The 25,366-nt window shown below is 35.5% G+C and overlaps 1 protein-coding gene across 2 annotated transcripts in view; it reads left to right on the forward strand.

Moving 5' to 3' along the window:
- The first annotated feature begins 12,509 nt into the window (after positions 1–12,509).
- LOC133071876 (bifunctional heparan sulfate N-deacetylase/N-sulfotransferase 4) overlaps positions 12,510–25,366 on the forward strand; it is a 255,396-nt gene continuing 242,539 nt past the window's right edge. For both annotated transcript variants that reach the window (XM_061164723.1, XM_061164724.1), the window contains exon 1: positions 12,510–13,487. In XM_061164723.1, coding sequence (XP_061020706.1) covers positions 12,510–13,487 — 978 coding nt within the window. The remainder of the gene's footprint in view (positions 13,488–25,366) is intronic.

Genomic DNA, 25,366 nt, shown 5'->3' on the forward strand with positions numbered 1-25,366 from the left:
GGCTAACACAAACATTGTATTTTATCTGATTTTTTTCAGCCCATTTTGTTATGGTTTTCTTCTACCATCTTTGTTATTTTATTATTTTCTAGCTTCTTGAGAAGACTGCTCATAATTTTTATGAGTACTTGCTTCTAAGATTCTAAATTTGTCTATTATGATAGCTTAATACACAAATTTTCATATGTTTTATTTTTTTGGATATAATTTGTAACATAATGTATATATTCATTTTTTTCTTTTCTTCAAGTTATTTAGATGTTTCTTAGATTTCTAATATATGAGAATTTTCTAGTTGTTTGTTATTAGTTTCTAGATTAATTACATCATGGTTACAGTACATTTCTATATGATGTTTAGTTCTTTAACATTTATTGAGACTTTCTTTAGGACTCAGTATGATTAATTTCTGTAGATATCCATAAGTTCAATATGCATTCTACAGCTATTGACTACAATATTTTAAGTATGTCTTTTAGACAAAATTTGTTAATGTGTTTATAAGTATTTCTTTTTTTTTTTTTTTTATAAGTATTTCTTTAACCTTACTAATCTTCTGTCTGATTTTTCAATGAATTCTTGGCATATGTCATAAATTCATTCTCTACAATTGGAAATTTGTAAATAATAGCTTGTAGTTCTGCTTGTCTCTATATATTTGAGGTCATGATATTAGATGCACATAAATTTAAATTTAATGACTTCTAGTGAACTGAACTTTTTGCTGTTTTAAAGTGATCTCTGTATCTCTAGTAACTCTTTTGCCTTATATCTAAATTTCTGATATTTAGATAGCTTTATTAGTTTTCTTTTAATTAAAATATTTCTGATGTATCTTTTTTCAGATGTTTACTTTCACACATTTTTTTCATGTGTTACTTTTAAACAACATATACTTGGATTTGTGAGTTTTTCCAAGTCAGTCTGCCAATCTTGTTTTTAAAAGATAATTTAGTTTATTTATATTTAATGTGATTACCAGGGCCTCCTGCTGGCTCAATGGTAAAAGAATCTGCCTGCAATGCAAGAGATGAGCAGGAGATGAGGGTTTGATCCCTGGATCAGGGAAGAGCCCCTGGAGGAAGGCATAGCAAGCTACTCCAGTAATTTTGCTTGGAGAATCCCATGACAGAGGAGCCTGACAGGCTATAGCCCAGAAAGTCCCAAGTAGTCGGACACGACTGAAGTGACTGAGCATGCAATTTGATTACTAACATAAGCAGACTGAAATATTTTTTGTTTTACATTATTCACACCTATTCAGGTTTCTTTTTTCCCGCTTATTCTTTTTAATTAAATATTTTTTCTAGCACTTCTTTATGTCTCCTGTACTAGTCTTGGAGATATACGTTCTATATTTGTTTCATTAGAAATCAAAATATGCATACTTAACAATGTCTTAAGTCAATTAATATCATGACCTTAATACAGGGTTCTTAGAACATTTTTACTCCATTTACTCTCTTCTGACTTCTATTGATTCTATTGATCTTATTTATTTCAATTGTCTCTGATTTTATTTTCAATCCCATGAAAATTTTTTATTATCATTTCATATTTAAGGTCATTTAGGTTAATTTACATTTTATCAATTATTTTATCTTCATTCTGTTCAACAATTTGAACTCTTTTTATGCTTAAAAAATTCATGATCATAGAAGTTTCAACTTCTTCACATTAGATATCAGATTATTTCCCAGCTTCTCTCACAGCCAAGGCAGGGCCATGCCAACTAAAAGTGTATAGGACAGATTCCCTACAGGTTAGGGTGTCTTCGTCTATATCCACCATCCAGAGATATCAATAGCAGCAGTTCATAGAGAACTGCCCAGATCTTAATCTTGACAGTGATGTTGCTGACTATGCAGTATTTGGTCTATGGCCACTTTTCCAAAATGGACTTTTATGATTTGCATTGTGTGTGCATGTGTATGTGTGGCCTTGACTATGACCTGAGCTGAATGACGTGACTAAATCTAATTAAGAACTATTCTTTAATTGCATTTTCAATCATCTTGATGTTTGCATTCCAATTATAGTTTGTAAGCTATGTTCCCATCTGATTCAGTACTCTTTTGTGATATATAGTCTGTGTACTGAACATCATTTCTTAGTCTCTATACTTTAACAAATTTTTAATGACTAACTTATGGAAATAACTTTGGGAAAATCTTAAAACATGAACAGAAATAAATTTTGTTATATATTTGTCCATATTACTCAAGATGATTAATTTCATTGCCAGGACAACCTCCTAATGATTCATTGTCTTTCAAATCATCAGCAACTATATGCAAACAGGTATCTTTTACAGATTCTCAGGTAAATGATAAATTATAATGAAAACACATAATATAATTCTAAGATATAACTGGGAGCAGTAGAAGTTGGTATCTAGAAATCTTTGCAAATAAACCATAATTCCATTTTAAACGGAAATTGTGACCACAATTTTAAATTATTTTGAATAAACTCTTATGTTTTATATTTCCACATAGAACTGAAAAGTAAAGTAAATTGGGAGATGACCTAAATCATTATATTCACATTTCTCTTTTGTATTTAAGTTTTGATTACCATTTATCTTATGTTATTTACTTGCTCCTAAGATTATTAAAAGGAGGTAATCATTTAAGCAGATTCAAATCTTCAGAAATCATGTTTTTGGGGGCCAATGAAATTATGGCACAAACATGATTGCATAGTAGAGAAATGTAAAACTGAATGGTAACTATTTCACACAAAAAAAGTATAGCATTCTACCCATTTAAGAAATAAAATTTGTATATCCTAAAGAAAATGTAGTTGGAAAAAAGATGTGGCAAAGTTTGTTTTATACATCTTTGAATTACAGACATTATAATTTTGTTCCCTTAAGTAAAAGATTTAGATCTTAAAAGTTTGCAAAAACTAGTAAGATGTTAAGAACTGGTGATATTTCATTTATCTATATCTTGGGTACAACAGCAAAAAATATATTTAATGAAAAAACAGAAATAAGAATTTGGAAATAGAATCATATAAGCAATCTAATATTGGTTGTTTTTATTTCAAGTATGAATTAACTAAATGTATTTGGCATAGAAATGTGGCATAATTGGTATTTTAATCTTAAGAGTCACTGATGTTTCTCTGATGTCAACAGCAGAATGCTTGTCTTAAAAGCAAAGTTACCTATGCACTCTGTACTCAGCTACTTAGCATTTCAGCTGTCAACAGAGGAAGTGCTGTGGTTCTATTTTTATAATAAAAGCAAGAACGCATCGCCCTCTAGTGTTGAATATGCTAGGAGATTCACGTTTAGAAATAAGAAATAATGCATTTTAAAAAACAAATGTCTTAGTTTTCTCTTTTCAAGTAAATGTAACATACCAATATTTAGGTTAACATCTTGAATCCTAGTAAAACAGATGGCAAACATAACTGATTAACTTGTTTGTATGGCCTGTGTTTTAAAAAAGGTTAACTAGCTTGAGAATAAATTCTTTTTAATATTTTACTTTTCAAATTATATTACATTCTATTATAGTTGTAAACTTTATGAAAGATGAATTATAATGCTTTATCTCCTAGTATTTATAGTAACTTTACTTGTGTTATAAAAATTAGTTGTAAAATTGTTAAAAATGTAACAAACTCGTGGAAATAGATAAACAGCTAAGTTTCTTTAGTTTCCCAAGGACAAAACTGAGGTTTAGACTTTTTCCCCCAACCCACAAGTTTCTGGAGAAGATAGCATTTGACTTATTCCTTGGGGTAGAGAAAAAAGTTAATATATGCAAAATGTGAAAAAGTTGTTGATTTAGCATGATTGTTTCATGCATGTGACAAAGACGCTTTGTTTGACCAAACTCTAACCAGGCTTCTGAACCTTCTCCCAGGTTTGCATTTTCTTGCAAAATCTAGTTTTAGCAGGAATCCTGATAACCCAATCTAACCAGACTCCCCACCCTTGATATTTGAGGTGATCAAATTATAATTATAAAAAAATTATTTTATTAAAAACAGTCTATTTTTCAAGTATTCAGGTATCTTCAAATTCAGCTCTATATCATCTCATCATTAAAAAAATAAACACACCTGCCTGACTTTTGCTTTCATCTGTTCTTAATTTCTTTTCTTTACTATTTTCCTTTCATTTCTAATAAGTCTTTATTTTTTTTAACAGTGGATTTAAAACTTGTGCTAATGGATTAAACGTGAAGAATGTGGCCATTAATCAGCCAATCTAATGTAACAACATCCTGCAATGCAGGCACATTCTTTACAATCTGAGCCACCATGGAAGCCCTAATATTTACAATTGGACATTTAAAATAAAACTAGGACTGGAAAGGCAAAAAATCAGTTCAGTTTTGGATATTGCAGGAGATCCAGATTTGATCCTTGGATCGGGACGATCCCCTGGAGAAGGTAATGCAACCCACTACAGTATTCTTGCCTGGAGACCTCCAAATCCAGACAAAATGAGACAGATGGCACAGATCTATCCAAAGTCATCCCAAGTTTCTAAGGGAGTTGTCTGGATTTCCGGAGCCCTTGGGAAGGATACAGGCATTCCAGAACTGTCTAATTCTATTTAATCCTGGACCATACTGGAGATACTATTAAAAGCAAAAATCAATCATGAAATTTTGAATATAAATATAAAACAGTTTTACATAATAATTACGTACTCACTCCACTTGGTCACAAATAGTGTTTATGCTACTGTATCTAGATATCTTATGTGGCAAATCAGAATAAATGTACACTTAGTATTTTCCTCTTCTCAAAGTTCCCATGTTTTTCTAATAAATAAGATAAATACATAGATATTTGCAATTTGATTTTAATACAAATAGATTTTTCTTTTTGAAAAATTGTATTGTTTCTCTGCTTTAGAAAACAAGACCTAGGAAAGTGGTAAATAGTATATCTCCAGGAAATGGTGAGAAATCACCTGACATTTGCTCTCTATTTACTGAGTTGCCTTCATAAGCTTTTGAAGTGTGAATGTAACTGATAGCTCAGAGCTATGTACCTAGTATAATATGACGTTACAATATAATACAGTGGTAGTAATGGTATTATTACACTTGAAATTACACTTTTGGAGTTTTTAGTGATAAAAATGCACACTTTGAGGATTAAAGTAAGTGTATATTATATTACTGAACTCAAGAAAATATGAAATATCTAAAAGTTGGGTAGTAGTTAACTGGTTATTTACAAGGGTAGAAAATATCTTTATTGTAGAAAAGGATAAAATAAGCATGCTTCTTTGATTCTCATTAAATATAATAGTTACTCATCACTTTGTACATTCATCTGTAAAGTTATGTATGAAGCTATGGTTGTTACCAAAAATAATATCATAATATTTTGTGTCCTGGATGCTGAAAAGAGTGCCAAGTGACCACAGCATCTGTTATCAACCAATTCCTAGTCTCCAGTTTGGTTAAATCAATAATGGATACTTTCAGGAATCACTTGGAATCAAAAGAGACTGTTTTCATCTTCAGCTAAAACCTCTGTGTTATTTATAAAATCAGGTTAAATAATTTGAATTAGCTGTGCCCTCTCAAGTAGTGTTTCTCAAAACCTTTTGACCCTGATTCAGAATAGAAAATAATCTTACATCGGGATCCAGAACACTAATACACAGACACACGCACATACACAAGACACACATACCTCTAACAACAAACATTTCTTAAAGCACTACTTACCGTCACTCCTGAAGTATATCTATATTTCTATTCTGGTCTATTTCATTTTTCTTTATGTGGTGCTGACCTATACTTGAAAAAAAAAAAAAAGAGTATCTCTCTTGGAATATGGTTACAAATTTTAGAATTCTCCCCTAGAGAGTGAAAATGCAATTAATGAATGTATTTGAATAAACTGTTAAATGTTTACATGGCACAGTTTTTAATTAAAGACACTCCTGTATTGATATGAAATATAAGCTCTTTATTATAATCTTAAGGGTCAGACAAAAATCTCATGAAACATGTAGAAATGAGGTATTTGGTAAAATATGTTTCCCCCTCCATATATCATGAAAAGTCAAGAGTGATCAAATTATTGCAATTCTTATGTCATCACAACTTACAATACAGCTTCTTTTCAAGTGATCTACTAATAATTCACTTCTAGATGTTTTCTGTTTTTGCGTTAGATATTTTTAGCTTTGAATATATGAATTTTTAAAGTTGAAATAAAACTTGCTGATATCTTAAATTACTTCATTATGGTAACTGCTAAGGTTTTGGTTTCATCTAACTTAATTTTGATTTTTCTCAACAAGTGCTATGGTGAGAAAATGGAACTCTAGCATCACAAATCACTCATGATATAATCTCAGTCTTTTTCTTACACCCTCTAAATCTCAGTTTCTTCATTTAAAAAATAGACTAATAATGGCTAAACAGGCTGATGAATGCCGAGAATGTAGAATAATGACCAGCAAACAGCAGCTTCTCATTAAATGCCAGTAAATATTTTCTCCTTGCTTTCAATTTCAGCTGAACTTTGAGTCTCTTTGAAGATCTCATCAGATCACCTTCAAGAGAGAAACAATCACGTGTATAATCATTGCTAATCCTAGCCTCTAACTTACTTCTGAATTTCCTTCATGCCAAAATTCGCGACTATAGTAGTACCTGCAGTTGCTTTGTTTACTGATTTCTCTGCTGCTACCAGAGATTAGTAAAAATTTACGATAATTGAGGACCTGTTGGTAGATGGATTTTGCAGACTGTATTTTAGAAAATCTATAAACACAATGTGGAAATGAGTCAAAGAGTGATTTAAAAATAGATACACAAAACAGTAATTTCTTCATACTATCCAATCTTAAAAGAGAGGGAAATTCTGGTAGACATTTGGTAGATATTCTACTACTATTGATGTGATAAGTCACACTTGGAAGAGTAGAAGTTAAAAAAAAGGGAGGAGAGAAAAGAGCGAGAACAAGAAAAGCAGCACCTGTAAACACCCCCCCCCCCCACCTTTTTTTTTCTTCACCAAAATATGCATAGGGATCACACATCTGGTATTTTGGGATAGGTTGTTGCCAAAATAATGAGGTCTCCCTTTCCAAATTTTTAACAATAGACTTATTAGGAAATATAAAAGGCAGATTTAGCAGAATTGGGATCAAAACCTATTTAACTTGCTTGGTATGCTGCTTAAGGAAATAGTGCCTCACAGATGCAGTTACTCAGCTACCCACACATGGCCATTCATATTGCAAGGGAAGCCAGCGCCATGGTGGAAGGGAAAGCGGGCAGAGTGCCCCTGTGAGCCTGTTTGTTGCTAACTGGTCTCAGATTCATCCTTCACAATGGTCTGTATTAAGGTAAAATTAAAATTTTGGCCTATCACCTAGACTGCTCCATAAAACGCTCCATGTAATTTTGGATTTTGGGAGCAGCATTTTAATGGCTTCACTATTATCCTTAAATGAATATTAATTTTATATGATTCATTTAACGTATGTGTGTCTCTCAGGTGTCCCTACCGCTCTGCACTCTGCATTGTCTTTTTTTTCTTTTTAAGGGACATAATACCAGATAGGTGTATAGAGAACCTACTTTTCCTCCTGTGTGTTTCTCTTTTACTCTCATACCACCATCATACTTAGAACTCCTCCGATACAGGGTGTGTGAGGTTTTCTCCCCACATCAAGCAGTGCTTTGGGATGCTAACTGGGAGTGTGTGCTGAGCTGCTTCAGTCGGGTCCAACTCTTTGCGACCCTATGGACTGTAGCCTGCCTTGCTCCTCTGTCCTTAGGGATTCTCCAGGCAAGAATACTAGAGTGGGTCGCCATGACCTCCTACAGGGGATCTTCCCAACCCAGGGATCGAACCCACATCTCTTATGTCTCCTGCATTGGCAGGGGGGTTCTTTACCACTAGCCGCATCTGGGAAGCCCGGGACACAATCGGACTCTAACTGGCGTTAGTGCAGACCCCATATGTTGGGTAGGAATCAGTCCCATAAGACTGCTCCTCAACTCGGATCCAATTGCAAGTCCTGCCTCTGTCCTTCTTGGCTATACAACAGAGGTTCCCAGGACGCCCCCACCTTGGATTTGATTATTTGCTAGAACAACTGAGAGAACTCAAGGTAACACCTACTTAATTTTACTCGTTTATTGCATAATAAAGGATATAGTTGAACAGCTAGATGAAGTGATACATAGGTGAGGGCTGCATGGTCCTGAGAATGAAGCTGAATCTAACCTCTGTATCCTGACACGGAATCAAATCTCAGAGACAGAGTTTTGGGTGAAGTGGAAAAGAATAGTTTTATTGCTTTGCCAGGGAAAGTAAAGAGGGGGTACAGTGGGCTAATGCCCTCAAAACTGTGTGTCCCCACTTGGAGAGGGTAGTGAGAAATTTTACTATAATGAGTGAGAATGTTTTCAAAGAGAGAGTGATCAGCTCATGGACATTCTTTTGATTGGTTGGTGGTGAGGCAAATAGGAGACAGTGTCATCAATCTAATGGTTCCAGTCAGTCTGGCCTCCAGGTGCATGTTGGCAGCATGCCTTCATTAACCCTTAACTTCTCCCATCTGGTGGGGGTTTAGTATCTGCAAAAGAGTTTAAAGATAATGTCGCGTATCTCCATTGATGCAGAATGGGGCCTTGCCCCAGGGTTGCATTACTGTTTCTCTTGGCTGTTTATTTTCTCCATAGTCTTGCATCCCCTCCCTTCCTTAAATAACAACTGCTTGAACCTGCCCATTGAAACTCAGGGAAAGTCGTGGAGTCTGAATGAAGCCTATTTCTTCTAATCAAACAAATACACAATGCTTTTGTGCCCAAGAGCTCCACAGGGTGTTGCTTGGTATAGCATCACTAGAACAAAAGACACTCATATCACCCAGGAAATTACAAGGAATTTAGGAGTTCTGTGCCAGAACCTAGGGGCAGAGGTCAATATATATTGCTGGAGCTTAGGGTGGACCATCTCCAAATTTGCCAAAGTGGCATATTGATTGAAAGTGTTAGTTGCTCACTGGTGTCTTACTCTTCGTAACCCCATGGATTGTAGCTCACCAACCTCCTTTGTCCCTGGAATTCTCCAAGCAAGAATACTGGGATCTTCCTGACCCAAGGATCAAACCCAGGTCCCTGGCATTGTGGGCAGATTCTTTACCACTTGAGCCACAAGGGAAGCTCCAGATTAAGAATCTGACTGCCAATGCAGGAGACACAGGAGACGTGGGTTCAATCCCTGGGTCAAGAAGATCCCCTGGAGTAGGAAATGGCAACCCATTCCAGTATTCCTACCTGGAAATTTCCATGGACAGAATCTTGGTGGGCTACAGTCTATGCGGTCACGAAGAGTTGGACACAAAACTGGGCATATTGATTATTTGGAATTAAAGTTACTTAAGAAATAACAGTACAAGAACACTCTACCTCTCTTTTGTCTCCAGAAATTAGGAAGTAATCCCATATGAAAGCTATCCTCCCTGCCCCAGGAGGTAGGGAGACATCCTTATCATCAGAGATTGGAAATTCAGGGTGGAGAAGGCTATGTAAACTGCTTAGATTGTTCACTAAATAGTACCCAAGACGGTTCCTTTGTCTTGTCAATTCTCAAATTTATTGTTTTTTGCCTAAAAGCTGCATGCTTTGTTCACTTCTTAGGTCTTGTATCTATGAGACCTCCATACGTATGAAAGTAAATTTGATTTTCTCCTGCCTTCCCCCCACCATTTTAATTATTAGATCAGCCAAAAGAACCAAGTGGGCTAGGGTGGAGATTTTTCCCCTCCCCAGTTATATATACTTTATTTCTTTGGCATCCCAAACAATGCCATACCATTTCTTTTCTCAGGCATAGAACATGAATAAATTTCTTTGTTATATCATCTTCTTTTGTCCAGCCTTCCTCACCTCCACTGGTGAATCTTTTCTATGGAAGAATGAACAAGTGGACTGAATGAGAAATATAACTCATTTGATAAACAGACACACATAAATGCAGAGTCAAACACACACACGCACACACAGTGGTGGTAATATGCATCTATCATTCTTCTAACTCTGAACATATTAATGCTAAATAAATGTCACATTTAAATGTTATTGATTCTTTTGGTTGGCAGATTCTGGTCCCATATGCTTTTTTATTTTTTTTTTTACTATTGCATATTAGAATGAGCTCTTCTAATATGCAAAATTGACATCTCATGCTTTGTATATTCAAAAATAAATGTCACATTTTTGATGTCAGAATAGATAAGGATTTAACAACTATTAGGTTGTTACACACATTGTTTCTTTTCAAATACCTGATTAAATGTATTCTGAAAATACTAAGCAAACCCCTGAAGTTTATAGATTAGATTTCTACTTTTGTGGGGTGATGCAAGGTGGAGGTGGGAGTGCGACAGATTCCGTTTCTGTAAGTAGATTTTTCAATCAAATACTTGAATTTGGAGAAGTCTGGGAAGAAATATGATAAAGACTGGATAATTTTCTTTGGAAAATTTCAAATCTCTTTCAATATTTATTTTATACAATTTAATTTGACTTTTATTTTTAAAATTTACTTTATGAACATTTTCAAATAAACATAAAAGTAAGGTAGACCATACCATAATTATTTTATATATTTTATATCAAATCTAAGCCTTTTTATCACTGTATTTTATTTCTTTTCAGTAAAATATAATTTAATTTGTTCAAAGGGAGCAAAACTTTAAAACAACTGAAAGGTTTCAGGGGAATCAAATAGCACTTAAAAATTATATTTGATAACAGTGTATTAGTTAGTACCTGGCATATGGTGCTAATTTTCTGTTAAAGTGAATTTGAAATCAGTGGGAAGATTTTAAAAATTTGTTCCCTCTTTCAAAGGGGAAAAATCATGTCTATTTATATATCTGGAATCTGAAAAACCAAAAATGTTTGGTAGAAATTTAAAATTTAAAATTCTTAAATTGTTAGCTTTTGAGATTGTTTAAATATTTTTCCAAAATCTGAGACATTATTTTTCAACTTGTTGATTTTTTTAATTTAAATTACTAAGTAGGAAAAATGTATTTGAGAACATAAAAACATAAAATGGAAGTAATGATATACTCATATCTGTAATCATTTAATCTAACAATCTTCTAAAAATCTAATAATCTTCTAAAAATCTAATCTTTAATAATCTAGTAATAAATAATATGCATAATTATTGTTTACTCAAATAAACAATTTTAAACATAAAAAAATTACAAAGTGATGGAATATACAGCTCATTATTATAAAACATGCTAATTTGTTCTCTATGATTTAGTACATCAATAATGCACAACTTACATTATATGTATTACAAATTAAAAACATAATAAAAACACAAAAATTATAATGGAAAATTATATCCAGTGTGGTGAAGCAGTTTAGGGAAATATTTTTTTAATGCTTTCTATGTATTATTTTTCTTTTGAATGATAGAAAGTAATTTGTTGGATAAAAGTTAATAGTGGAAAACAATTTTAATTCTGATAACAGATATCAGTCAAATTTAGGAATACACTCTGAGAAAAGCATGTCAAGATTTTTCTTCTCATCTAGAAGATGCTTCTGGCCTCTGTTTCATTAGAAAGTTCTGAAGATCCTGTTCCCATTTTGTTCTTTGTCTCATAGCGTCTCTGTCACTTTTCTTCTAATAATGGAGAAAAAGAAATCCTTTATTTTGGTTGTTTTGCTGAAGAGGGCCAAGTGTCTCCCTGTAACTTCAGAAAAGAATATTTCTAAAGGGAAAAACCTGTAACTACCATTTATTTGAGACAAAATCATTCTCTCACCTTATAATCCATATACCTAAGTAGATACTTACGAGCATGCTCCAGTACCCTAAACCCATGCAGATACCTGATTTCCTAATTCTGTGAGTATATAGTGTTTACCAGTCTCATGGAAGCAAGTTGCATAGTATGACCATTATACACTAAAGCTTTCTTCTTACGTTTATTTTTGAGATGACTAGTTTGAAAAATGATCTCAATCTGTGTTTCTCTATATTGATATATGGATATTTTGGCAAAATCAAATAGGGTTTTATATGGTTGAGGACATGAAAAAATCTACTACAATCTATGTAGTAAAATCTAAACTGTAAACCTTAGGCTATTAATATTTTAGCATATCAACACACTAAAATTATCTTTGATATGTATATTTCTTATATATCAGCATAAGCATACACACAAATACTTAGATTGCTATTTTTGTGTTAGTCATTATATTTTTTTTCTCTTTTTCAGGTAATGTTTCAAGGACTCTACAGCAATCTTTGGTATTGGACAGATTCAAAATCTCTTCAACTTTTTCTCTCCTCGTCTGCTGTTCTACTGCTTTAACTTGCTTGTGATCCCATCACGCATTTTACATGGTTTGCAATGGTTACATGAACATTTGGGAAGTGGCATTTGTACCATCTCATACTTTATTCATGATGGCACTTTAGGAAAGTAATTTGGAAAAAGCTTCCAAAGCCGCATTTAAAAAAAAATGAATCTTATTGTGAAGCTTCGGAGAAGTTTTCGAACATTGATTGTTCTCTTAGCTACCTTTTGCGTGGTGAGCATTGTCATCTCTGCCTATTTCCTCTACTCTGGCTATAAACAGGAAATGACACTTATTGAGACCACTGCAGAAGCAGGATGTACTGATGTTAAAATCCTGCCTTACCGGTCAATGGAGCTGAAGACAGTGAAACCTATTGATACATCCAAAACTGATCCTATTGTCCTCCTGTTTGTGGAAAGCCAATACTCTCAACTTGGGCAAGATATTATCGCTATCTTGGAGTCCAGCCGATTTCAGCACCACATGGTCATTGCCCCCGGCAAGGGAGATATACCTCCTCTAACAGACAATGGCAAAGGGAAATATATTTTAGTTATTTATGAAAATATTCTGAAGTACGTCAGCATGGACTCATGGAATCGAGAGCTCTTAGAAAAATACTGTGTGGAATACAGTGTTAGTATAATTGGTTTTCATAAAGCCAATGAAAACAGCTCACCAAGTACACAATTAAAAGGTTTTCCATTAAACCTTTTCAATAATCTAGCTCTAAAGGACTGTTTGGTCAACCCTCAATCTCCTTTGCTGCATATTACCAAAGCCCCCAAGGTTGAGAAAGGCCCTCTTCCTGGGGAAGACTGGACAATTTTCCAATATAATCATTCAACCTACCAGCCTGTGCTTTTAACTGAATTACAGACAGAAAAATCCCTTTCATCCTTGTCCGGCAAACCACTCTATGCGACAGTGATTCAGGATCTGGGTCTGCATGATGGAATTCAGCGAGTTCTTTTTGGCAACAACTTAAACTTTTGGCTGCACAAGCTCATCTTCATAGATGCCATCTCCTTCCTGTCAGGGAAGAGGCTGACCTTGTCTTTGGACCGGTATATCCTTGTGGACATTGATGATATCTTTGTTGGGAAGGAAGGAACAAGGATGAATGTCAAAGATGTGAAGGTAAGAACATTTATAAATAGCATCATTATGTTTCTTTCACTAACTCTGTGGTATTGATAAAATATCGTTTTGAATATTTTAGATTCCAAATTACTCAAAAATTTAAGATGCAGTAAGTCTGAGGTAGAATAAAAAAAAAAAAAAACCCTTGAACTAAACCTTAACCATTCCTTACCCACTCCTGAAATGCTTCTGAGGGGCATAAAACTAAAATACCCCAAAGTTTCTTTGATCTTAATTGCTTGGTCTCTTAGGCTTTGCCTGTTAGAGCTAGTACCCCATGGAACGGCCTCCTTTACTCCACACATGTTGCAGTTTGTAGTGATGAGATGAATACAGTCATGAAAATTTATCACTGGATGGATTCTCCTGCCCTACATGGGTTTGACAATGGTGCTTGAAGTATAAGATAGAGAAGCAGCCCACATCTTTTCTATAACAAGTAAACATAGCACTTACCTATATCAAGTGTTCATACACTTGTAAATATGAACAAAAATAGTTTTATAGGGAATGTGGTATTAAACTTAGCCTCAGGAGGCTATCCCTATTATCACATCACTTTAGGCAACAGTGTTACTGGGAGCACTTCTAAATTATGGTCAAGTTGACTGCAGTATAACAAATTCACCCTGTGATTGCTATCAGATAAAGAAAAAGCCAAACATGTTTTACTAGTTTGGGCAGGTAATTCTGAGAAAAATTCCCCTTTTTTATTATCTTGATTCAACATTCTCACTCGTGCCTATCTTGTTTTATATATAATTAAATTCATTCTGTGAGCAAATGATTTTAACAAACATATAAACAAAAATAATAGGGCATGGCTTAGAATAATAAACTAATTAGAGATTGTTAAGATCATGTCATCTTTTTTGAATTTCTGCTATTAGGCATTTTATCCTTCAAAGATGAAACCTTGGTACTACTTCAAAATAACAGCTTTTCTACCCATCCTAATACTTCATGACGATTATAATAAAATATCTCACTTTGGACATTGTTATAAAGAGATTAAGTGATCCCTCTTGAATCCTGGCTAGACTTTTTTTTTTTTTTTTTACCTTTTGAGTCTTCACTATACCTTTTAGTTAGTATAAATTCTACTTGTATTTTAATTTTAAAATCATAAACTTAAGGCAAGTTCATGTGGTACAAATGGTTTTCTGAGTGATTCCTTTCCTGAAATCCTGAAAAGAAGATTTTCCTAATTTTAATCTAATAAACTGTATGAATTGAAAAACTTCTTTATAACTCTTAACAAATTTTTCAGCTCTAATTCAACTATATCGCTTATTCTCAATAGAAAAACCAGATAGCTATTTACCACTGCTCATATAATTTTCAAGGATTACTGATGACTTCTTGAGTGACATAACCCCAAACAAAATAACAGAATACTGAAATTTGACAAAGGCTGGAGCAGTGCCACAGGCAGATAATCGTATAGTGTGTGTAATTGTGCATTTGTTTACTATTTTTATATCCTACACACACATACACTCACACTCACAAGTGCCCAGGGTACGTGTCACTTTGAAGCAAATCCTCTTTTTTGCCTCTTTGGGTGTTGTATCTGGTTCTCTCTCAGAACTATTAATCAAAGTATATCAGAAACTTGATTGGGACTGAAGTAACATGTTGGGTTACTTATAAGTCAATAAGGAAATGCTGTCTTTCAGTATAAAAATGATACTTTTAATCTTGGGCCTTTGATTTTTCCTTTGACTATTATTTTTTGGGTAAAAATGATTTTGTGGCAAAGAACCTCGAACTGTCCATAGAAAAGTTCTGCATACTCCCAGTACTTTATCCTCATGTGCCTTTTCTGGCAGTATAACATTTCATCACACACTAATATGTGAGGAGAAGTCCGTTCTCCCTGAAAATCTCCCTGAATTTTCCAGAGCGAGGGTATTGGATGGCTGGTGAGATTTTTCTGTATGATTCCAAATTGGAGAGTAGAGCTATTCTGTTCCTCCACAGAACAGTTTGAGGAAAGCTGGAAGGTTTCATTTGAAAACTATTGGTTATGTGTGTGATAGCAGCCTCCCTGGCCACCCTCACAATTAGACTGGGGCATAGAGCTGAGAGTAATTAAAAGCAAATTCAAACACAGCCTCGTCTATAGCACCACCTCACTCAATGGACAAAAAATACATTAGCATATTATTATTTGAGTCATTTTTCTCACTTTGAGATAGAGATTCTGGATCAAATTGCTGAAGAATTCGTATTTTTATGGCATAGAATTTGGTGCAGTGAAAACAATGCAGGTTTTTCAGTCCATATTCTTTCTGCTAAATGGTTCTGCCAGATAAACTACATAAACTAGGTAAACTACAATATATCTAGTTTTGGGTTTTTTTTTTTTTAGAAATTTGCATTTCATTGTGCCATTATCTGACCAAAGGCACTGAGCTAGAAATGAATATGTCTTTTTCTAAGGCAAGCAAGATCAAGCCCAGACAGTTAGAATAGCTGTCATCTGATTGTTAATAAAATTTCATTGTGTATCTAAAAACTCAAGATATCAGATAAATTTAAGCTATAGAAACTTCCAGAAACTAACTGTATTTCTAAAGATTGTGAAATATTAGCTATGGATGAAGTCAGAAAATATGGTCATAGTTTGTTTGTGTATGGTCCTCAAGACAATCACAAAGCACTTCCTGTAAATCTAAAGCACTCACGCTGAACTTAGGCTGTAGAGGATGATGTCTTTTACACTTTAATTTATTCTTTCTTGCTTATGTTTAGTTTCATCAGACCAGGGTCTCCTGCATTTCAGGCAGACTCTGCCATCTGAGCCATCAGGAAAGCCCTTAATTATATGTAGATGATGTTCATTACCAAAGTGATATCAGTTGGATGATAATGCAGTTTTTAGAGAAAGGTAAAATAATAAAGGGCCATTCTGATTATTAAACATTTAATTTTCAGTCTTCTTGCAGCCTGCTAACCGATTTCTATGAACAATATTTTATCCTTGGTTATAACACTTGATATAGTCATAGAAGTGCTTCCCAGATGGCACTGGTGGTAAAGAACCAGTCTGCCAATGCAGGAGACCTAAGAGATGTGGGTTCAATCCCTTGGTTGGGAAGATCCCCTGGAGGAGGGCATGGCAACCCACTCCAGTATTCTTGCCAGGATAATCCCATGGACAGATGAGCCTGGAGGGCTACAGTCCATTGGACTGCAAAGAGTCAGACAAGTGAAGTGAAATGAAGTGAAAGTCGCTCAGTCCTGTCTGACTCTTTGTGACCCCATGGACTGTATAGGGGGGTCTGGACTGATTTCTTCAGGCCAGAATACTGGAGTGGGTAGCCTTTCCCTTCTCTAGGGGATCTTCCCAACCCAGGGATTGGACCCAGGTCTCCCGCATTGCGGGTGGATTCTTTACCAGCTGAGTCACAAGGGAAGCCCAAGAATACTGTAGGGGGTAGCCTATCCCTTCTCTAGTAGATTTTCCTGACCCAGGAATCAAACCCGGATCTCCTGCATTGCAGGTAGATTCTTTACCAACTGAGCTATCAGGGAAGCCCAGACAAAACTGAAGCAAATTAGCACACACACATACCCATAGAAATTTGAGAGAATTCAGAAGATATGTTCTTTTTTCATAGTTTCCTTAAGACAGAATAATTGCTCTGTCTTGATGCGGGTTTTTAAAACCATGAACATGGTGAATGTAGGCTTTCACACTGGCAACAAAATGAAACTTCTTATTGATGCCACCAATAGTTCTGTTGCTTTCATCAATTCTGATGACCTGACATTATTTTCTCTGTTGGCAAGCAAACATAGTTATTAGCATTTTTATATGTCTTTACATTTATTGAGAAAATGCATCCATTTAGTCACTGGATATTTACTGTATATAAGTTCTAAGTTCAGTTGTGTCCGACTCTTTGCTACCCCGTGGACTGTAGCACGCCAGGCCTCCCTGTCCATCACCAACTCCCAGAGCTTACTCAAAGTCATGTCCATTGAGTTGGTGATGCCATCCAACCATCTCATCCTCTGTCTCCCACTTTTCCTCCTGCCTTCAATCTTTCCCAGCATCAGGGTCTTCTCCAATGAGTCAGTTGGTCTCAGGTGGCTGAAGTATCAGAGTTTCAGCTTCAGCATCAGTCCTTCCAATGAACACCCAGGACTGATCTCCTTTAGGATGGACTGGTTGGATCTCCTTGCAGTCCAAGGGACTCCCAAGAGTCTTCTCCAACACCACAGTTCAAAAGCATCGATTCTTTGGTGCTCAGCTTTCTTTATAGTCCAACTCTCACACCCATACATGGCTCCTGGAGTATATTTAAGAAATTATCTGTCTGGGAAATCAAAATTTATTTTAAAGTCATATGTGATCCAGCTCAATTTACCTTTATGACACTTTTACTCTTGCTACTCCTCAATATACACCATTTGTTAGGCTAGCCCACTGTCTCTTCCTCTGCTGTGGGTTGCTTATGTTTAGTTTCACCTCTTTTCACAGTTTCTAAGCCTTGACTAAAATACTTTCCTTGAATCTACCCATATTTCAGAAGCTACCTCAAGTGCAACTTCTCTTTTTTGCATAATTATTGTGTTTTATTTGATTAAGTAATTAATTGATTTGGTTGTGCTAGATCTTTGTTGCTGGCTTTTCTCTAGTTGTGGCAAGTGGGGGCCAGTCTGTGGTTGTGGTGCACGAGTTTATTTCCGCGCCCTTTCTCGTGGAGCTCAGGCTCCAGGGCACCTGGCCGGCAGCAGTTGCAGCAGGTGGGCCCAGTAGTGGCAGCTCCCAGGCTCTAGAGCACAGGCTTACTAGGCGTGCGCACAGGCCTAGCTGTTCCGTGGCACGTGGGATCCTCTCAGACTGGGATCAAACTCCTGTCTCCTACGTTGGCACCTGGATTGTTTACCACTGAGCCACCAGGAAAGCCCCTCAGGCTCCACTTCTTTTGAGAAGGTGACACATGCCCTAAGGACCCCAGTAGATGGTGACCTTAAACTGAAACTGAGTCCCTTGAAGAATCAACTAAGCTTAGCTGTCACTTGGCACTTTTGTGCACACGAGTCAACTCCAAAATTAGGTGCTGAAGCAATTTTTCTGATACATCTAATTATGTCCCAACATACCTGAGGAAACCTTAGACATAATATAAAAATATTATACTGACAACCATTATACTGTTTTTTAACTGATAAGTACAGAACTAATTAGTCTCAGAATTGACTTACTATTTAAGACCTTAAAAAACAATAATTTAAGGATAGATTTGACCTTTGTCTCTAAAAAAGTTATATGTATATTTTTAACGAGAGACAAAAAATGGAAAAAAAAAAATCTGTGTTGTAAACCTGAAGGGTAAAATAAGTGGTTAATAGGCTGATTCATTTTACTTTTCCCCCCACATAATGCTTTTAATAGATCTGTACCTAGACTGGTGTTAAAGTTTGATCCAGATAAAGCAATTTACTAATATCTTAATTTAGATTTTTTATGCATTTAAATGACTATATGTTTCCTACATTGAAAATCCTATGTTCAAAGATTTATAGTGCAAAGGTAATATATTGTGCAAATTGAATGACTAAAATAGAGAAGTTAAATTAATAGATATAAAGGAACCACTTAATAGAGGGTCTTGAAGTTCAGGGAAATGAGTTTTGATTAGTTCCAATACCTATTTGAAAGCCCTCTTTCAATAAGAAAATTACATCATAAAAATATTTGAGGTTTTCATTATTAATGTAAATATCTAAATAAAATCCTAGTTCAAACTTTTGTAAGAATTACCATGTTTAACAGAAGCCAGATTACTATGAGTAGGGAAGAAGAAATCTATCCTAGAATTTGAAACTTGTTATTGCTTTTAATAAGGGTTAGATGAGATACAGAAAAAAAAATCCCATGATACCTAAAGAAGTGTTGTAAGAAAATAGAAAATTATTGATGCTATGAACATCTACACAGATTATGAGGGAGCTACATTGGTAATTGAAAAGATTAGCTTACTAACATTTCACAATTATGACTGAAATGAGTTTGTTATATTTGACAAATTAATAGAAGAACATTTTTAAAAGAATCCTTGATATCTTTGGAGTCACAATTAAAAAGAGGAGGCTAAAAGAAAATGTTGATATGTGGTAGATGGAATCCAGATATGATACATCATCAAGCAGCATAAATTTAGCGAAGGAGAACAGTCCAGGCAGCAGGAACTGGGTGGATGGCCTGTCGGACTCGAGAAAGCATCATTTCAAAATTCCTCGGCAGTTTCTAGGCAGGTGAGTGAGTGTGCACTCAGCAAGTGTAGCATCAGATCTAGGCAGTGGCTCAGGCAGATGGGGGTAGGCAGTTAGCAAGATACTTCATGGCAAGAATGAGTGGGTCAGGGTTTGTGGGCATGTCTTCTTTCCGGAGAAAAAAATAAAAAAGGCACATAGGTAGAGGCCCAGGCAAGAGGAAGCGTGGGATTTGACATCGTGGAGTTTGGCAGAGAGAACATGACAGAGACCTCGGAAGGCAACAGCTCAGCCACAACAACAATTCTCTAATGCAGGGAGGACCCATTAGCAAGACATGTGAGCTGCAGCCCTGACGCTGACTCAGACTCTTTAAATCTCCAGGGAGGAATTGCATTTAAAACTTACTCAAGATGCCCAGGTGCAAAAATGTCGATGTACTATTTGAAGACACTCAGTGAGCTCAAAAGGAAAAGCAGTTACTACCAAAGGTTTATAATAGGAATGATCCATTTTCTATATAAACATAGAGAAAATTACTGTGTCAATTCAAATGTTTTATTTATTTATTTTTCAGCTGGGTAATTTTATATTTTGTTTTTTAAAATGGCTATACAGCTTATTAAAGTTTACTTACCCTTTACAGGAATTACAAAATATTGGCTCTGTTCCCCATGTTGTACAGTACATCCTTGAGACTACCTTACAACCAACAGTTTATACCTCCCCCTCCCCACCGTTATTGTCCTCACTCCCCTCCCCACCGTAAACCACGAATTTGTTCTCTTTATCTGCATCTGCTTCTTTATTTTATATTCAGGTTTGTTGTATATTTTAAATTCTATATGTACATGATATCATAAACTGTCTTTTTCTGACTTATTTCAATTTTCATAATACTGTCCAAGTCCATTCATGTTGCTGCAAATGGAAAAATTCCATTCTCTCTTATGTCTGAGTAGTTTCCCACTGTGTGTGTGTGTGTGTGTGTGTGTGTGTGTGTATCACATCTACTTTATTCATTCATCTGTTGATAGACATTTAGGACATTTAGGTAGCTTCCATATCTTGGAAGTTATAAATAATGCTGCTATGAATATTAAAGAAAGAAAGAAAGAAAGTGAAGTTGCTCAGTCATGTCTTACTCTTGTGATCCCATGGACTGCAGCCTACCAGGCTCCTCCGTCCATGGGATTTTCCAGGCAAGAGTACTGGAGTGGGTTGCTCTTTCCTTCTCCAGGGGATCTTCCCGACCCAAGGATCGAACCTGGGTGTCCTGCATTGTAGGCAGACGCTTTACTGTCTGAGATGCATTTAAAATGTTTTTATAAGTAGAGTTTGGCTTGACTGGAAAGAAAAGCTACCTATGAATATTTTGGCAAAGTCAATAATGACTTCAGTACACTCAGAAGAAGGCAGTCACTGTACAGTATATATGTAATAATAATCTTCCTTCCTTCATTTAAAATCTCAATATAAACATCCTAGTTTTTGTTTTCTTCTGAATCTTTTCAAGTGGCCATACGTTTAACTTTGTCAATGGAAGGAAAAAGTATTATTCCAAAAAATTCCTTTATGGAAGCAAATAGGGTTTGTCTCCACTTTTAAAAAATTGCCCAAATTATGTAAAAGTACATATTTAAATGATAAGAATGAAAAAAAGTATAAAAATATACACCAGTAATATCTCTTCAAAATTGAGTATTCAATTAAACACACTTGCAGTTTGTATATTAGCTTAATATAATCTAATTCAGCACTCACATCACTTATTTCTCACCCGTGAGCTCTGTATATTATTCTTCATTATAGAGTTTACACAAATATGTGAAATATCTGGTTCTTTATTTCAGTAGTATAAGTAAGACATTCACAATTATCAACATTACAAAGCAAAATACAATATGTGCCATGACAAAATTACTATGGACAATGAGAACAAAGAAGGAGCAACGATATTTCTTCTAGGAATTAGGGAGACTTCTTGGAGGAGGTCACACTTGAGTCTTCTGTGATGGTTTGACAGAACTGTAGCAAATCAAGATGGGGAAGTAGATTCTTGGCCAGTAGGTCAGCCCAAGCTAAGATTTGGCTGAGACTATCAGGACAAATGGTATGTTGCTTGTGTTAGTTGGATGATAAAGTAAATAAGAAGTAGTAGTGGAACTAAATGCTGAAGATTTGTCTGTGGCCATAATATGGAGCTCACTGGGCAGGATGCCATTTGAATCATTGAGGATTTTAAGCCAGAAAGTGACATGATCAGGTCTAGGATTGAAGAAAAATATATTATTTGAATCAGGGAGATGCTTTTGAGAAGATCTGTAAAAGAGTCAATTACAAGAAGACGGACATAATCATTATTATGCATGTTTTAAAATAGCATTTATTTAAGATACTAAAAGACACCGAGCACTGGGCTGATCATTAACAGGCTGTATCTCATTTAACGGGAGCTTCCGTGGTAGCTCAGAGGTAAAGAATCCACATGCAGTGTAGCAGATGCAAAAGACACGAGTTGGATTCCTGGGTAGGGAAGATCTCCTGGAGTAGCAGATGGCAACCCACTCCAAAATTCTTGCCTGGGAAATCCCATGGACAGAGGAGCCTGGCAGGCTTCTGTGCGTGGGGTCGTGAAGAGTTGGACATCTCTGAGCAACTGAGCACAAAGCACATATCATTTAATAGAACAACATTGAGAAGAAATATTTTGTATATTTTCTGAATGAATAAAATGAGACTTATTAGTATCAGTACTCATCTACCTAATAAGTAGCAGAGCAAACACATAGACTATTTTGTCCTGAATGTTTAAGCTTTCTTTTAGAATGCAATGCCTTGTTTCGGTTTCATTCTGGATATCTTTGCTTACTAGTCAACCTTGAACATGTTTGAAAACTTATCCAGTTCTCAAATTGCAGATCTGTGTAAACAATGTAAAGCAACACGGTTCTCAGAGTTGTGATGAGCCTTGCACGAGATAAGGACTGGAAAGTTGCTAGGACAGAGCTTGGCTGGTTAGATTGACACGGCTTGATGGCAGTCAGGTTAGGAAGGGGAGACTGGGAGAGACCATGCAGAATTGACAGAATTGGGCACATGCTCGATGAAGGAGCAGAAAAGGTGCAAATACTGTAGTATCATGGATTTTAGCCTGGGTGTGTCCATCAACATGCAGAATTGCACAGAGGAAATGGTGCTAGGAAGATGAGGAGTTTGGTTTAAGGTCTAATGACTTAACATGAGACATTCAGAGATGAGTCCCCTCAACCTCTCACTTGGTACGAGGAGGACAGCCTAAAACAGTAAATATTGGTAGTCCTCAGAAAAATTTAAAAAATGCCTAACTGGGAACAACACTGTTCATGCAGCAGAGAAAGCATAGTCTTTCATTGGGAATTTGGTGTTTTGAAATTTTTTCCTTCATATTTATGAACCTTTGATTAACAAGAACTGCAATAGATCCCCTCCTAACTTGACTGTGACATGTACCAAATGATGCTATCTCATAAATATCCCTCATAAATATATCATGTGTAATGATATGTAGGAGTTGAGTATTAAATGAACAAAGAAGCTAAAGCTTAATTTTTAGTTATTGTATCCAGAAATTATAGTCTACTCAGAGCATTTTTTTTTATTTTTTAGCTATTTATATTCTTGGTGACATCATTTATTGTGTACATGGCTCTTTTTTGTTAGAAACAAGGCTTTTAGAAGCATACTTTCATTTAAACCTACTTTCATCATATCAATCAATTATCATTACTTTAAAAAGCATATTTTAAAGTAAGATTTATTACCAAGTATAATAATTTTCTGTTTAGGACTTTTTTTTAAAGCTTTTCATATATAAATTCAATTATAATTTAAAATTAGACATGTCCTGAATTCATTCACACTCAAAACAAGCTAGATAGTAATGGATCTAACACTAACTTGAGTACTCACTTTGTTAGTTCACGGTGTAAAATAATTACTGAGCAGAGAGCAGTCTCTTGACACACCAGGAAAGTACACAGTTACAGTCCGTGCAGCTCCATTTTGATGCTTCAGATGTAACAACTGTCTCCATGGGAAAGAGAAGATGTTAGAAAATACATTGGTAAGGGCAACCAAGCTGGACACCTGCCAACAAAGTAGAAAACAACCTCTGTTAGAGCCCTTCAGTCTTATGGTTAATGCCTTAAAAGCCCCAGGGGTAAACACAGGGAATGTTTTCTGATTGGTTTTGTATATTTTGTCATTCTCTGTGGTTATCTAAATAGTGATTAATTAATTAGCCGATTAATTAGCTCAGAGTATAATAAGCCTCTTTAGCCTAGGCCACAGTGCTGTTAATAATAATTGCTGAAATATACTACAAATGGTTTCATATCTGAAGAATGACTGACGAGAAAAGCAAAGTAAAAACTTGCTCCTTTTATACTTCCTATAGAAATACTCAGTATATTCGGATACATATCAAATTACCATGGAGAAGAGCACCTTGGTTATAAAATCTTGCAGCAGGTAGAATATATTATTGTTATGGTTGTTATTATTATTATTCAGAAAACAGATTAAGCTGTTAAGGCAGTCATAGACATTGTGTTTTATTTTCATTCAACCCATCACTTTATATGAATACGCTGTTTTGCTCTCTAGCTCTTTGCTGGGATTGATAATTTCTACCCACCACTTTTTTCTTCTTCTTTTAATTTAAATATAGTTGACATATAATATTATGTGAGTTTCAGGTGTACTACCTGGTGATTTGATATTTGCATGCTTTACAAAATGATCACCATCATTAAAGTTACGCTTTGTTGTGATGCCCAAGCTTTTTATTGCAGTGGCTTCTGTGGGTGTGTAGTGTGTACTCCAGGCACACAAGCTTCAGTAGTTGTGGTACACAGGCTTAGTTGCTCTGCAATGTATGGGATCTTCCTGGACCAGCTATCGAACCCATGTCCCCTGCATTGGCAGGCAGATTCTTACCCGCTGGACCACCACAGGGAAGTCCTCACATATTCTTAAAGCATAATATTCCAAAATCTTATTTCAGTATGGAAAATGAAAGTCATTCAGTCATGTCCTGCCAGGCTCCTCTCTCCATGGAGTTCTGCAGGCCAGAATACTGAAGTGGGTAGCTGTTCCCTTCTCCAGGGGATCTTCCCAAACCAGGGAAGAAGGGATTGAACCCTGGTCTCCCACATTGCAGGCGGATTCTTTACCAGCTGGGCCACCAGGGCAGCCCAGGAATACTGGAGTGGGGAGCCTATCCCTTCTCCAGCAGGGATTGAACCTGGGTCTCCTGCATTGCAGGCAGATTCTTTACCAGCCGAGCTACACTCAACTGAAAATCACTTAAAATGCTAACTTAAAGGATAAAATTTGCTTACTTTGTTTATAAGTTATAGTTTGCCTAATTATTTTAAGGAGTCCTCTCTTTTATACGTGCTGTATTTGATGTACAATTAAAGGAAAAGTAACATTTTGAGGGTCTGTGGAGACATGTTCATATGAAACATTGCTTCTGGGAAGAAAAACGTATTAGTCCTTGTCACACAAAACCCCAAATACATACTAGCCCCTGAAACAATATTTAATAGTTTATAAGATGGACCCTCACAATTTGTTCTCTGTTTCTCCCCACAATCAAG

Source organism: Dama dama, chromosome 17 (assembly GCF_033118175.1).
Source record: "Dama dama isolate Ldn47 chromosome 17, ASM3311817v1, whole genome shotgun sequence".
NCBI classification, from domain to species: domain Eukaryota; kingdom Metazoa; phylum Chordata; class Mammalia; order Artiodactyla; family Cervidae; genus Dama; species Dama dama.